This window comes from Mchenga conophoros, linkage group LG17 (assembly GCF_057382185.1).
Source record: "Mchenga conophoros isolate Kocher_MC1m ecotype Shallow Benthic linkage group LG17, M_conophoros_male_GT1.1, whole genome shotgun sequence".
Classification (NCBI taxonomy): Eukaryota; Metazoa; Chordata; class Actinopteri; order Cichliformes; family Cichlidae; genus Mchenga; species Mchenga conophoros.
In genome coordinates this window covers 28,690,599-28,707,156 of record NC_140542.1, presented here as the reverse complement: position 1 = coordinate 28,707,156, position 16,558 = coordinate 28,690,599, and the positions used below count along the sequence as shown (strand labels likewise).

The 16,558-nt window shown below is 42.8% G+C and overlaps 1 protein-coding gene across 11 annotated transcripts in view; it reads left to right on the top strand.

Moving 5' to 3' along the window:
• pcloa (piccolo presynaptic cytomatrix protein a) overlaps nt 1–16,558 on the top strand; it is a 70,457-nt gene that overhangs the window by 28,310 nt on the left and 25,589 nt on the right. For 8 of the 11 annotated variants that reach the window (XM_085251860.1, XM_085251857.1, XM_085251855.1 and 5 more), the window contains exons 4-6: nt 6,547–9,408; nt 10,299–14,382; nt 14,705–16,233. In XM_085251860.1, coding sequence (XP_085107986.1) covers nt 6,547–9,408; nt 10,299–14,382; nt 14,705–16,233 — 8,475 coding nt within the window. The remainder of the gene's footprint in view (nt 1–6,546; nt 9,409–10,298; nt 14,383–14,704; nt 16,234–16,558) is intronic. The other 3 variants (XM_085251864.1, XM_085251863.1, XM_085251862.1) reach the window with 1 other exon arrangement.

Below are 16,558 nucleotides of genomic sequence, written 5' to 3'. Positions count from 1 at the left end.
AACCACCACCTCTGTTCAAAGATGGTCGCTCACAGTGTACATAGATGGCTTCTTTCACTCCTCTTTCAAACCATCTGTCCTCTCTGTCCAAAATGTGAACATTGGCATCCTCGAAAGAGTGTCCTTTATCCTTAAGATGCAGATGGACTGCTGAGTCTTGTCCTGTGGAGGTGGCTCTTCTGTGTTGTGCCATGCGCTTGTGAAGTGGCTGTTTGGTCTCTCCAATGTAGAGGTCTGAGCATTCCTCACTGCACTGTACAGCATACACCACATTGTTAAGTCTGTGTTTTGGCGTTTTGTCTTTCGGGTGAACCAGTTTTTGTCTGAGCGTGTTGCTGGGTCTGAAATACACTGGGATGTCGTGCTTGGAGAAAACTCTCCTGAGTTTTTCTGATACACCGGCTACATAGGGGATGACAATGTTGTTGCGCCTGTCTTTCTTATCCTCCCTCGCTGGTGTCTGATCTTCTTTTCTGTGCCTCTTTGCTGACTTTAAGAACGCCCATTTAGGATAGCCGCACGTTTTGAGTGCTTCCTTTACATGTGTGTGTTCCTTCTTTTTTCCTTCAGGCTTAGAGGGAACATGTTCTGCCCGGTGGTGTAGGGTCCTAATTACTCCAAGTTTGTGTTCCAGAGGGTGATGGGAGTCGAACAGGAGGTACTGGTCCGTGTGTGTGGGCTTCCGGTAAACTTCGATGTTGAGTTTGCCATTCTCTTCAATGTGCACAGCGCAGTCCAGGAAAGGCAAACAGTTGTCCTTTGTGTCTTCCCTGGTGAACTTGATGTTTTTATCCACAGAGTTAATGTGCGCAGTGAAGGATTCCACTTCTTGTGTCTTGATTTTGACCCAGGTGTCGTCTACATATCTGTACCAGTGGCTGGTTACTCTTCCTTTGAAAGAGCCAAGAGCCTTCCTTTCCACTTCCTCCATGTAAAGGTTGGCTACAATAGGTGACACGGGGGAGCCCATGGCACAGCCATGTTTTTGTCTGTAAAAGCCTTCGTTGTACTTGAAATATGTAGTGGTGAGGCAGAGGTCTAACAAGAAGACAGCTCCTTGGAGGACAGGACCAACTTCACACCCGATCAGATTTGCAAACTGTTAGACCTCTATTTGTCCACCTTTATTTTTCCACACTTTTACCTGAACTCTCTTAGGTAAGATTCCTTTCGATTTCAAGTAGGTTTCAGGAATAGTTCTCCAGGCTCCTTGAAAGACATTTAAAGCTCTTCCTTGGATGTTGGCTGGTTTTTGTGTTGTTCTCTGTGAAAATAATTCCACACGGTTCAATAATTTTGAGGTCCGGGCCCGAGGAGGCCAATCCATGACTGACAGTGTTCCATTGTGGGCTTTTCTATCCTGGTATGCTTTTACTTCATTGGCAGTGTTTGGCATCATTGTCATACTGCTGCCAATCAGGCCCTTTCCAGATGATCTTATATGGTGAATCAAATTGTCATGGCATGATCCCCAACAACCTCAAACCATGACATGACCATGGACCTCCACCATTTTTTCCAAATTGCTATAGGGTTTCACTGTTGTACCTCTGTCCTGGCCTTCTCCATACATGTTGATGGCACTTTGAATCAAAATGTTCAAATTTGGATTAATCACTCAGTAAAACCTTTTGCCTCTTGTTTTGTGACAGGCTGCAAGTAAAAGAATGCCTAAAGATAGATTTTGAAATTGATTCTTCGCCAACTTGCTTGCAGACGGAATACTGTTTTTTTTCCTTGAGTGAGGTACCTTTTTATGCTTGAATGACTCAGCAGTCAGCATTAAGTGGTTTGGCAAACAAGGGAATAAAAAAGAAAAAAAATCAAGAAAAAAAGGTCAGGTACAAGACTGGACTGACAATGGGTGAAAAAACACCCAGTATCCAAAGAAAAGCACTGCAAGACCTTCACTATTTCTCAAGACCACTTTAAAAAAAATTCAAATAAAATAAGAAATCAGCGGTAGCTCAGTAGTTTTGCACTGTAAACGGAGACCCCGAACTTTCTTCTTGGTTCTCGTGACATCACAAATTCCTGATGTAGTTTGAACTTCCCTAGTGTGTTCAACTCATTGGATTTGTGCTGATGTAGAAATAGTACAGGTAATATTCCCACTGAATTCCCAACAAGTAAGAAGTTCTCACCTGTTCTGCGTCATGCACACTCTAATCTGAAATAAGAAAGCAGCTAATGCCAACTACTTCCTGCTGTGAAACAGATTCTGGCCCTTTGTGATTTAGTCAGAGAATGGAAGCTGTCGATTGATGTTCATCATTTTTCATGTACATGGATATACAGTTGTCATACAGTCTGAGGCCAGTTTGTCCATTACACACAAGTCTAAATGCACTAGTACACAAAGACTGCTTTCGTGACTAATTCAGGTTTCACCATGAGATGAGATGGCTTGATTACGTGGTGAGTCTCAGAGAGTAGTGTAAGATTCTTGCTAATTTAGATGCTGTTTCATCACCCTGTAAATAGAATTTGTGATGACTTTGCTGAGACCCGTGAGAAATCTTTCCTGATGGTAGAAATAGATGATGACTGTGAATGAAGTATTACAGTCTGACTTCTAGTTTTCTTTTGCTAAATAAGTTTGAGAATACTCTGTCCCTTGTTACTTACCAGAGCCCAAGTTGCTCATTTTGTCAGGCATATGCTAAGCCAAAACTCAGATACCGAAGTTACTTATTCACTACATATTTTCTGGGGCCAAAGGACATCCGGGATGTGTATTAAGGTTCTGACATCTGCAGTGACAAAGTTGCCTTGTCTAGTTTTGTATAAAGCTAGAGGTACAATTTATTGACTGCTTTTCAGAGGGATAACTGTAAGATCGGAACTGCATTTGAGATTGCCAGTGAGTTGTATTGTAGATAAAATTAGCACATTTAATTCAATGGGGCAGTGATTCAAGGCTTAAAAGGCTTGGTTTGGTTTATCTCACTAGCTATAAGAGACACAATGATTACAGTAAGTGTATTAAAAGGAGCAGTAATAGCTGTAGGTGTTCCAGCTCTGATGTCTTGATAACGTTGGTGATGACTGGCTGTGAAGTGGCTGAGGCTGACCGACAGTCTGAGTTGATTTCCTGCATTTCCTATCGGTGGCCATCACTCCAGCTATCAGAGCCTGCCCTCTCTGGTTTAACTGATGCAGCCCTCAAGCCGGAGGAGCTCCTGTCTCAAGTTGTTTGAGCAGGGACCCACAGAAGAGGTCAAATGGATAATACTTGGACATACACACATGCAGTAATATCATTTTTGAGTTGCTATTTCATATATACTAAAATATTGTTCCTTCGTGAGTTACAATACCCAACTGTCATTTCGGGTAAAGTGTACAGTACGGTACAAGAGTAAGGTTTATTTTATAGGCAAGGTCTAAAACATGGCATATCATGTCTTATTTAATCTGACTGTGCTGCTGCAACATTCCCTCTGTCATCTTCTCTCCTCCCCTCCCATCTCCTTGTTTCTTTCTCTCTGTCTGCGCTTGGACAGAGGTGGCTTGTCTGCTGCATGGCTTAGCATACAGCCTGTGATCTTTTATGAATTTAGCATAAACCCTGCTGCTAAGCCAGGCGAAGACATTCACAAGAGAGGTTCACAGAAGAATATCAGTGCACTTGGCAAAATGTGAAATGAGGTGTTTTGTGGTTTGTTTGTTTGTTTTTTGCTTTTCCAGACTACTTGTTCTGGTCTTGTGTCCCTACATTAAATAGTTCCTTGCTCCCCAAGTGTCCTCTGTTTACATGAGTGCCCAGGACAACCCAGCCATAATAGGATTGGCATTCCAGCAGAGCTTTATTGGAGCTCAGAGACAACACATTAGAAGTTAGAGTTATGTCAGCACGTGTCGTCTTCCAGAATTACATCCCATGCAATTTTAAGCAGGAAGTTATTGCGAAAATATTGCAAAAAAATATTCTTTACAGTTTTTTGTGTATCACAATCATATTAGAGATGTAATGAAGGTAAATGACATATTTAAGAAGCTGAGGATCTTTGGAAAACGTGCTAGCTAAGTAGGAAGGGGGGGTGAGGAGGGAGCTTTTTTGCAATAGGACAGTGGAGAGAAGACAGGAAAGCTGGGGGAAAGATATGTAGTAAATAGGGCTGGGCGATATATCGAGTTTTTTTAAAAATATCGATATATTTTCATACGAGATATAAGATGTGACAATATCGTTTATATCGATATAGTCTATGTTACGTTATAATTATACTTGTGGAGCCGCAGGTTTGCCTCTCTTTCGTCCACTTTTGTCTCTACGCAACGTTACTCGGCCTCGCCTCTCCTTCACTGAACACAACTCCCCCTCCCCCATAGCTTCACCTGCAGGCAATGACAAGATGAAAGAGGAAAATCTCTGTTAGCGAGTTACCGTGCGTGGGGCTGGACGGCGTCAACGTGTTAGCGAGCTAACCGCGCTAACGACATGCAGCCCGGAGGGGCTGCACGGCCTAAAATCCTTTCATTTTCTCAAAAATCGCGCCTTATGTATGAATTCTGGTTGTGCTTACTGACCGCGAACCGATTTTATGTGGTACACAGCGCTCAGCAATCTGTCAAAAAATGTTTTAGTATGACTTTGCTAAGCTACGGAGCTGCACCGCTTGATGGATTGTCGGAGGATTACGGCTACCGGGGAGGAGCCTCGCGGAGTGATACGTACTGTGTGTGTATAAGGACCACAAATGGCACCTGTTCAGAGACGTGGTGCAGCTGTGAAATCTGTCTCTTTGTTATTATGCTCAGCGTCTATTAGTTTACATTTTGACTGCACAATTGTGAGCTTTTTGTTATGCACAAAAACAACATTGTTTTCTTTTATTTATGGACCATGATTATTTAACCCTTGTATGGTGTTCGGGTCTGTGAGACCCGTGTTCAGTTTTTTTCAAAAGAAAAATTAAACAATTAATTATTTTTTCACGTGTAAATGTGTTGTGTCTTTCCACTCACTCCACTTGATTATAACTGATTTATTTATAACATTTTATATAAAAGAAAAACGAGAAGCACATTAATTCATAAATGTGATCTAACAAAGGTAAAGGGAAAAAATTAACCATGTTTGCTGTTCATATGTCTTGTAATTGGGATGAAGTAAACATCTGTTGAGTAATTTAACATAAAATTGTTTGATAGTGTTAATTTGGAAAGCCAAAACTCTAGCGGGTCCACCAGACCCATGAACACTGGCTGAGTAACAAAAATATGAACACCACACAAGGGTTAATAAATGCTGATAATTTATTTTTGAGTAATTTCTTCATGTACATCTACGCTGTATGTAAATAAAAGTGCCCGTGTGACATCTGGGACACAGTGTGACTAGGAACTCTCTTTTTGTTCTTAACTTATGGCTTTAAAAAAAAAATCGAGATATATATCTTATATCGCCATCCAGCTAAAAAATATCGAGATATGAATTTTGGGTCATATCGCCCAGCCCCAGTAGTAAATAGTAACAGGGTGGATTCAAACTTGGACCTCCATGTTAGGTAACTGGTAAACTAAACCAGTACCCCTGAAATTGCTAATGTTTGAAGTGTTTAATTAACATTTTGCTGATGACAACAGATGCAAAAATTCTGCTGATACAGATGCACTGTTTATGTTCATATATACTTGTACACATACACAGCAAAACCTATAATAATGCAGTCTCTGTGCTTAGTTTGCCTCATAAATGTCTGCATCGGCCACCCAACCCTTTCTGACATGCCTTGGTAAACCCCTGGTCCCATTACTATGCATTATGCATGGACCTATCTCTTAAGTCCCACAAAAGTAAAAGCTCCCCTTGAAAATAGAATTTATACTGTCACAGGGTAACTTGTCACAGTGACATTTTAAATGTGCAGAAACATTTTGTTTCACAGTGTTAGAATTATAATGATAAAAAGAGCATCTTTTGGGCAGAGTCTCACCAACCTGCAAAACAGTTTCTAAATTGTAGAACAATTAATAATAAGGATACTGTTCCTCAAAATTGTAAAGACTTTGAATAGCTTACAGTATACAAATCTATGTGGGCAAGGAACAAGGCACAACATTAAAAACAAGCCTGACTCTGTCATGGAAATCCCTGCATGGGCTCAGGAACACATCCAGAAATCTCCGTCTGAGAACGTGGTTCACTGTGTCATCCGCAACTGTAGGTTAAAGCTCTGTCATGCAAAAAAGAAGCCATATGTGAGCATGATCCAGAAACACTGCTGTCTTCTCTGTGCCAGAACTCATTTAAAATGAACTGATGTAAAATGGAAAAATATTCTGTGGTCAGGTCAGATTAATCGAATTTTAAAAGTCTCTTTGGACGCTGTGTTCTCTAAGAGGACTAAAGAGGACAGATCAGTTCTCAAGCTTGCATCTGATGCCAGCCATCAATGCTGAAAGGTATATATATTGGTTTTAGAGCCGCATATTGTCTCTTCCCTCACAAGAAGAGGGGATGCTACACAGTTGGACTTTGGGTTGTAAAAACATTCAGGCAAAATTACTAACAGTGTTTTTTTAATGTTTGTCTTACAGAAAGAATGGCTTTGCCTCACCTGTCAAACTCAAAGAGCGATGTCAGGCCAGCTGGGAGATGTTTCACCATCATCCATGGCTTCCCCGAAGAAGCAGCCTCCTGGTCCTGTTCCCTCCTCCACACCTCCCCCTGCTGCTGTAGATAGCAAACCTGTAGTAGAACCAGCAGAGCCAACCCCACCAGCTTCTGAGACCAAGGTAGTGCCCACAACCCCCTCTGAATCAACACCTGATAGTGCACTAATTTCACCTAATCATAGTATTCCTCCTCCTGAAAACAGTTCACAATCAAAAGAACAAAACCAAACACTAGCAAATGAGAATATTATTCTTTCTGAGAAAGACGTTCCTGTAGTAGAACCAGCAAACCTAACCCCACAAGCTTCTGAAACCAAAGTAGTGACCACAACCCCTACTGACTCCATGCCTGAGAGTGCACTGATTTCGCCTAATCATAGTATTCCTTCTCCTGAGAATGGTTTACACTCAAAAGAACAAAATCAAACACTAGCAGATGAGCATACTATTCACCCTGAGAAAGAGGTTCCAGTAGTAGAACCAGCAAACCTAACCCCACCAACTTCTGAGACCAAATTAGCACCCCCTGAGGCTGAGCTTGATAGTGCGGTAATTTCACCTAATCATAGCACTCCTCCTCCTGAGAACAGTTCGCATGACCCACCACAGACAACAGAACAACAAGAAGAAGATGAGAATGCCATCTACCCTGAGAAAGAAGTTCCTGTTTCAGAGAGTTTAGCTGATAGTACCCATGTAGCCCCACCAGCTGAGGAACAGCAAAACAGCTCTGAGAGAATAGCAGAGGATCCCCCTCAGCCAGGGAAAGAGCCATTTGATTCTGATCAACAAACTGTCAGTGAACTCCCAGCAGCTGAGCAACAACAGAGTAGCTCTGAGAAAGAATCAGAGGACCATCCTCATCCCTGTACAGAGATAGCTAATGATGAGCAACAAGCACAGAGTGCAACTGTCAGTGAAATCCCAGCAGTTGTGCAACATCAGAGTAGTTCTGAGAAACCCACAGAGGACCTTTCTCTCCCTGTGGAAGGTGAGACACAAAATCCATTGAGTAATGCAGGTTTAGACAAGACAACAGACCCTGCTGGGGCAGAAACTGAGCCAAATCCCGAGATTACGCAAAGTGAGGCTGCCGCTCCCCTGGCAGATAGTAAGAAAGTGGAACCCAGTCAAGAAAAGCATCCAGAAGTGACAACAAATGCAGCTGAGCCAAAGCCTGCTTTGATCCCTGAAGCAGTTAGACAGGAAACAGCTCCTGCTCAACCTGATACTACGGCTGCAAGTGTGAAAGAGGAGAAAACAACAGAGGTTTTAGCCGAGAAACCCCTGATAGGTGAACCACAAGTTACTCCAGCAGATCACACTCCACCTGACAGTGGAACAACACCTAATGTCAAGAGTGATGTTAGTGCAGAAGTAGAACCGAAAAACTCTGCGTCCCCTGTTGAACAAGTTGATGTCCCTGAACCTGATAAAGCTGATGAAGAATTAAAACAAAAACAGGCAGCAAGTGCAGAACCTGAAATTTCTTCTGCAGTATCAGAAAACCATCCTGTCTCAGCTTCAGAGGGAAAAGGTCAGGCAAACGAAGTGAAAAATGAACAGTCAGAAAAAGATCAGGAGCCCACATTACTTGATCTGGCAGATAAATCCTCTCCTGTTGCTCAGTTTGAAGGAGAAACGAAAGCTGTGGAGAAATCAAATGAGGAGAACATCGCTGAAAATAAAGTTTCTCAGGAACTTAATAATGAGGTAGACACAACAGCGCAGAAAGCACCTGAGGGAGCTGATGAGGGAACAGTTGAGATTAAAACAAATGCATGTGTACCGATAACTACTGAGGTAAAACCTGATGACGAGGAAGCTGCTGAAGAAAAAGAAAATGAGGAGAATACAGTTCATAATGAAACTAACCAGAAACCTCTGGAACAGAATGTTACTAATACAGAAAATTCGTCTCCTCTTCTCGACAAGAAGGAATCTGCAACGGGATTAGAGCCGGCTGCAACTGTTCCAGAGGAAATGCCAAAAGAAGAAATAGATATACAGAACAAGATAAAAGCAGGAACAAAGAATGAGCCAGCTGAGGAGAGCATTATTGAAACAGCATGCTGTTTGTCAGAGAAGTCACAGGAGAAAGGAAAGACTGTGGTCGAAGAAGAGTGCACACCCGAAGCCACGGTGTTAAAATCAGATAATAAATCTGACAATGCAACGGTTATCTCTGTTCCACCACCCCCTGACTTCGAAGAGCCACAAATGGTCAATGAGGTGCCAGTGCAAAGTGTAGACAGCGCGTTATCCTCAGCTGTTACCAGTAAGACAAATGTCAGCGATCAAGCCAGTGAGGGGAACCTTTTCCAAGATGAGTCAGAGATGGGCTCACAAAAGACAAAGAGTATTGCTGAAAATCAACACGAAGCAGAGGAAGATACATCAGCTGTGACAGGCGGCGATGAGCAATTGTCAATCAAAGAGAAGAACGAAGCAGAATGTGACAAAAAAGACGATGAGTCACAACCTGTTGCTGGCAACATGCAGACAACTATTTCAGTATTAGAGGCAAACGCAGTGTGCGACAAAGAAGGCACTGCAGAGTTTGATGTAGGCGAGGATGCAATATCAAAGAAGGATGAAGTATCAGAGACAGCTTTTGAAAATGGAGGTGTGCCTCTATCAGTATCTTCAGCTCCTGTCACAGAACCTGAAATCCCAGTTTCTGTAGTAAGTGAGCAGGACAGCAGCCCGAAGGAGGAAAACACTAACGTGGAGGAGGAAAAGGAGCCCCTTGAAAAACTCAATGATGAAGCCGAACTTTCTGAGGTGACCATAGTATTTAGCAGATGTAGAGGTAGATTAGAAAAAATGATCTTTCAGAACTGCTTGACCATTGCAAAAACAAAAAAACTTAAATAACTTAAATACAAAACAAGAATTTACAGTTGGAGGAAATGAAAAATTGTTCATTCCAGATGGGTTTTACTAGAGGTTGAATGAAGTATTGGTAGAACAATATATCCTACTGCTTCACCTTGCAATAAAATTATTGATAATCTTGGACCAACTATTAATATTTCTTTAAAAACATGCTGCTACACTAAATAGATTCCTCCTCAGCTAATTTGATGTATCAGAGTTGCTTTTAATGACTTCTTGTTGTGCCAAATGAATGACAGATAGTGAAAGCAATATTACTCACATGTTAAAATAGAAGAAGCACAAATGAGGGAAATACAGTAGTAGACACTTCCAAAGAGCTAGTTAAATGAGCTGACATGTTATTACACACACATTGAAACACAATGAGTCATTACATTACAATACCATGATTATCTACTTCAAGTACACAAAGATATTAATTATAATAAAAATGCTCACTTAATTTTGTGCCAAATTAAACAATGTATGTCTAAATTGTTAAATATACAGTTTAATGTTTGGATTACTCATTAAGCATATGACATTCCTGAAAAGTGGAATAGTAAGAGCTGGATAATAGTTCAAGGTTTTGCTCTCATATGGTCATTGTCGAAAATACCCCACACTAGTCATTCCTATTAACTCCTGAAATATATTTTAAATCTTCATTTTTCATTCCTGTCATTCCTAAATTCATATGAACTTGCATGTTGTGCTTATTTAAAACAACTGTCTTCGTAATTGTCAGAAATTAAGCATATATACTGAAAAAGTTTGTTTTTTTTATTCATCAGGTGAAAACAGTGGAGACCTTGAAAGAGCCTGGAATTAAAGAAGCAGCTGTCAAGGAAGGCAGCCCAACCAGCCCATCAGACCTAGCAAAGCTAGAAAGCACTGTCCTGCCCATCCTTGAGGCCCAGGCAACCACACAAGAAGAGGAGAAAAAAACAGACACTCTAAAGACCAGGCGTAAATTAGAAGTGCTTCCTCTCTCACCTGACTCTCCTAGCTCAGAAGAGGACAGAGTGGTTTCTGATAAGAACGGCAATGGTACCACAAAGAAAAAGCTCCTTGTGCCCATGGATGTCAAGGCAGATTCCCTGGACGATAGCAGTGAAAGCTTTGGAAAAGAAAGCCCTATGTCAGGAGATGATGAAGAATTTATCCGAAAACAGATAATGGAAATGAGTGAGAATGAAGATGCTTCACAATCTGATGAGGAAAACCTAGTTCGGCGAAAGATCAGAGAGGACGAGAAGAAACAAAAGGAACAAAAGAAAACAGAAACTGTAGAGAAGGGCACGACAGGGAAAGTCAGACGGCTTACCAAGAAAAGCACCATAAGCCCAGATGATGAAGATAAGGAATTTGGTACTTTAGTGGATAAACCTGATATAAACAAAGATATGGAAGCAGAAACAAAAGAAGGGAAGCAACAAAGTGGTACTGCAGTTCGCAAATTCCAAACTATGGAGCTGAATACAACTAGCAGCCCTGTGTCTATACCCAATGATGATGGAGAGCCTGAAATGGAAAGCCTGACAGATTCTCCAGATGACCGGTCTAGAGGTGAGGGGTCTTCCAGTCTACATGCGTCCAGCTTCACTCCTGGAACTTCCCCAACATCCCTCTCATCACTGGATGAAGACAGTGATAGCAGTAGTCCGAGCCATATCCGCAGTGGTGAAGGTAAACAGCACAGGAAAGCCAAACACAGACAACCTGGTCAAATGCTGCCAACTATCGAAGACTCTTCTGAGGAAGAAGAGTTACGGGAAGAGGAGGAGCTGCTCAGGGAGCAAGAAAAACAGAAGGGCTCAGGGAAAAAATCCAAAAAAGATAAAGATGAGATTCGAGCCCAGAGGAGGCGAGAGCATCAAAAGACACCGCCAAGCAACCTTTCCCCTATTGAAGATGCCTCACCAACTGAAGAGCAGAGGCAGGAAGCTGAAATGGAGGAGATTAGACGATCATCTTGCTCAGACTTTTCACCCAGTATTGAATCAGATCCTGAAGGATTGGAAATCCATGCTGCAAAGATTGCGGCAGTCCAGAAAACCTATCAGCTGCCCATGTCTGTATCTCTTCACTCCCCAACAGATGATCAAAATATTGATAAACCACAGAAAAAACCTCTCAGATCTGCTGATGAAGCCTATGAGGAGATAATGCTGAGGGCCAAGTCTCCAACAGCTGACAAAGGTGAAATTCAGCCAGAAAAAGAGTCCCTATATGGAGGCATGCTCATCGAAGATTATGCATATGCATCTCTTATTGACAATTCGACAGCTGATCTCGAGGACACAGAGAAGATTACTGTTCCCACTCAGCCCAAAAAGCTGCGATCGCCAGATGAAGTTTATGAAGACATGATAAAGAAAAGAAAGGAATTCATGCAGCTGGAGCAGGAATACCAAAATATGCAGGCAAAAAAGGAAAGCACTAACCCAGAAATTGTGCTACAACCTGCTGATATTACTGTTTCCAAAAGCAGTACAATAACATTAGACATGGATGGGAAGCCATTGTTGGATGCTGAAACTGCCTATGAAGAGCTAATGAAAAGAGTCCTGACTCCTGGAACAAGTCCAACTCAGCATGAGCCAAAAGTAGAAGCCACTGCATCTAGAAAGGCACTCCACCCTATTCCAGACTTAAAAGTAACGCAGTGCTCTTCAGGAGAGTTATCTTCTGATGATGAAATTATACCTAAAAAGGAAGTGGAGAAAAATCCTGTATCAGATGTCTCATCAGCAATGGAAACTGAGCCTGTGAAAGAAACGTTTCCATCACCCACATCAGATCAGCAACCTGAAACCACAATCAAAGCAACCCAAGGTGATATTGTGGACTTGACTAGTGCATCTACAAAAACATCAGCTCCTGTGATTGCCAGTGTATCACCCTTGCCTACAGTCCCCCAGTATACACCTGGTATACCAAGTGTAGTATCAACTGCCCCACCTGTGCCCCCGAAGCCAACTGTCCTGCGTAGGGCTAATTCTCAGGAAAAAACAGAAGAACCTGTTGCACCGCCGCTCCCTCCTCCTACTCCTCCAAAACCTACTGTGTTTCCCAGGAAAGCTCCAGTTCCACTTCCACCTCAGGCTTCAGCAGCTCCAGTAAGGCAAGAGACAGTGACTATGACTACAGCTCAAGCATCACCTACAAGACAAGTAGTTACTCCAACATACAAACCTCATGTTCCCCCTCCTGTACCCCCAAAGCCATCCATCCCCGTTGGAATTGGGGATAGCCACAAACCAGGACATGGTGTTAAACCACCAATTGCACCAAAGCCTGGCTCACAGCCTTCATCACCTGCCCATGCCCCACATCCACAAAGACCCTCTGTACTTCCCACAGGTCCTAGTGACATAGCCCTTAATCTAAGCCCCACTTCTGAAAGCAAAATGTTTCAACCATCACCAAAGTCTCCTTCTTCTCCAAGATATGCCAGCAATCTTCGTGACACATATGTGGTCATCACTCTGCCATCTCAGCCTAGCTCTCCTGTAGATAGTGTTACCACTCATGCTCCCTCTAGCCCTGGTCCAGCATCTCCTTCATGGCAAGCTCAGCCTGAGACATACCACCATCAGCAGCCTCAACCTCAACCATATTCACAGCAGCAGCAGCAGCAACAAACACCTCCTCAAACAACCAGGGTGCCTCTGGCATATACACGAGTCACAGAATCCATTGAAAGTCAAGAAATTTGTGGGCCTGAAAAACATGTATCTAGCTCTTGTCATATAATTGAGGCTATATCAGCCTCAGCACAGCCACCTGTGGTGATGCCCAACCTCATCTCTCAAGTGGTTACCACAGAAGTCCAAAGGACCACTGTCTCTGTTGTTCATGAAAGGACACCACCACCAGTGCCAGCTCCAAGGGCAAATGGTCTCCCAATATCAATGCAGAAGCCTATGCCCCAGTTGCCAGCACAGAATGGACAGGCTATTCAACCTTCTGAGGTGGTAGATCTTAGGACTATGAAAGTGGATCCAGAATCAACCACACGTGGTGTGGATCTGTCTGCTGGTCCAGACTCAAGACATCAGTCCCTTACGACTGATGTCAGTCGTCACAGCAGTGCAGTGCAGTCCCCTGTGGTCAACCTCAGTGCTGAATCATCTACAGTTTCTATAGTAACTGATAGCATTACCATCGTGACCTGTGCTGCCACAATCCAGCGACGCGACAACTTGGACACCTCTTTGACCTCTTCAGTACCCCTTCAGCTAACAAAAAACAAATCATTTGAACCCGTTTCTCAAATTATTTATCGACCAATTGATTCTCAGCCGTCTACTCATGCTACTGCTGAGATCCCTATTAATCTCTCAGTTGGATCTAGTACGAGTGGAGGAACACTCCAGGCCACCCCTGTAACAATTGCACCCGCTTCTGTTGCAAGTTGTATTGCTAATGGATTAACTAATGGCACAACCACAGTGTCAGGAGCTGTTGACCTTAGCACAAATAAACCATTCAACACTGTGGTTTCAGTGGATACTGCGTCTACCGAAGTGGTTACAGCTGTAATCACAGACGATGGCAAACCAGTGGATCTGACTGCAGGGAAAAGAGCTGTATGTTGTGATGTTGTGTACAAGCTTCCATTTGCAGGAAGTTGTGCAACTCACCAACCTACCACACCCTTGCCTGAAGATCGCTTTGGATATCGTGACGACCACTATCAGTATGACAGGTCGCCTTATGGCATGAGAGGGTTTGGTGGAATTAAACCTTCTATGTCAGATACTAACCTAGCAGAGGCTGGTCTCTTCATTTACAAGAGTAAAAACAGCTATAATTTCAGTGGCACAACTGAAGGTGCAGTAGATCTTACCTCAGCAAAGATTTCTGATGCAGGTCAGTGCAGTGACATTGCAGACCTGTCACTTAAATGTCACTTTGAACTGCTTCCACTTATTCATGGCTAATGTGGAAATAATGGCTACTTTTTGTTTTTATTTTGTTTTGCATGGACATTTTTTCTTTTTTTTTTTAATCATTTTTTTTGTTTTACCATTATATTTTTTGCATGTACCTGCATGCTGTTACTTTGTTGAACCTCATTGGAGTTTTTTTTGGTCTTCCACCTTTTTTCATTATTTGAACAAGGCATGGCTTGCTGCAACAATTAATAATTCTGTAATACTGGGACTGAAATGATATCTTTGACTTTTGACAGGTGAAGCTGTTGACTACTCCAAGAAAGGAACTTACGCTGGAATGACAATTCCTCCCTATTCTCAAGATAGAGTCACAAGTGCTGTTGGCACACTCTTTGGTACAAGCAGTGTTTTGAGATCATCAAATGGAGTGGTTTATTCCTCTGTTGCAGCCCCAGTCCCATCTACATATGCCATTACCACCCAGCCAGGGTCCATATTTAGTACAGCATACAACACCTTGTCAGGTATGCATACCAGCGACACCATGCCTTCTCTTTCCAACCTCCAGAACCTACCACTTACTCGATCCCACAGTTTTCTATCCACCATCTCTACTACTGCAGCAGAAGAACAAGCAGATGCTCCACTCAATCTAGAGATATCTAGAGGAGGCACTACTGCTGGTGATGCTGCAACTACTGCAGCAACTTCTTTATCTCTTGACACCTATACTGATGCATCTCTGGAGGCTATAGCTGCTTCACTGGAAGCGCTTTCTTCACCCATGGTTCCTGGAGACAGCCAGTATCAGGCAGAGCGCGAGAGACTAGAAATGGAAAAACTCAAGCAACAGCGCCTGGCTGAGGAATTAGAATGGGAACGGCAGGAAATTCAGCGGTTCCGAGAACACGAACAACTCATGGTGCAAAAGGAACTGGAGGAGCTGCAGGCCATGAAACAGCAGATACTTGCCCAGCAAGAAGAGGAAAGACAGGCTCACCTTATAATGCAGAAAGAAACTTACGCTCAGCAGCAGCAGCAGCTTGAGCAGATTCAGAGACTCCAAGAGCAGCTCCGTCTTCAACTGGAAGAGCAAAAGCTTCGTCAGATGTACCCAGGTGGGGACATACAAGAGGCAGTTGTCTTAGGACCTGATGGCACTGTACTGGCCCGAAAGATCACAGATAGTGGGTGCCAGACAGATGAAGAGGATGAAGCAGTCAGCAAAGCTTACACAGCAGGTAGAAAAAAGAGAACTGCTAAAAAGAGCGTTGACAGTTGTGTGCAGACTGATGATGAGGATCAAGATGAATGGGAGGCTCAGAACAGAAGCAGACAAAGCCGTCCACGTACTGCCAGAGGTGATAGGGGTGGGCAGTCTGAGATGTCTCTTCAAGCCCACACTGAGATTTCTATACAAACTGATACAGATGGGAACATTAGAATGGATACCAGAATGGAGCTTTCAGATTCTGAAAGGACCTCACCAAAGAAACGACCTACCCCCTTAGAAATAGGGCAGTCTGCTAACCTCAAAGCTGATTCTTCTACTCTTCAGGCCCCTCCTAAATCCCCCAAAGTGCTCTATTCCCCTGTATCCCCTTGTATCTCACCAAGCAAATCCCTTGAGTTTGTGTCTTATGATAAATCCCTTGGTGATACAAGCCCACAAAACCTAAGAGGAAGTCCTGATCCATCAAAAGCCTCTCCAGCAAGTCCCAGAGGACAGAAATCCATGCAGAGATCTATGTCTGATCCTAAGCCCATGAGTCCAACAGGAGAAGAAAGAGCAACATCTGGAACCCAGTATGGTGAAGGCTATACTGTAAGTACTACCATCGTAATTGACATAAATCCAGGAAGCAAAACCACAAGCCAAAAATATGAATTTATTTTAACTTTCAGATGGTGTGATCTGTGTTTAAACTTTTCTTTTGGTTGATTAAGTTTGACATTTCTGGAGAGTTATCTTCAGCTTAATCCCATTTCTAGGTAAAATATCATGGAGTATTGTAGTCAGTTTTCTGCCTGGGCAATTCACCACTGAGAATCTCATACATACATAAACAGTTGGAAATAAGCTGAGGTTGCAGGAAACACTAAGCTGTCAGAGATCCATCAAGGGTTTGTGAATAAATTATTTCTTGTGC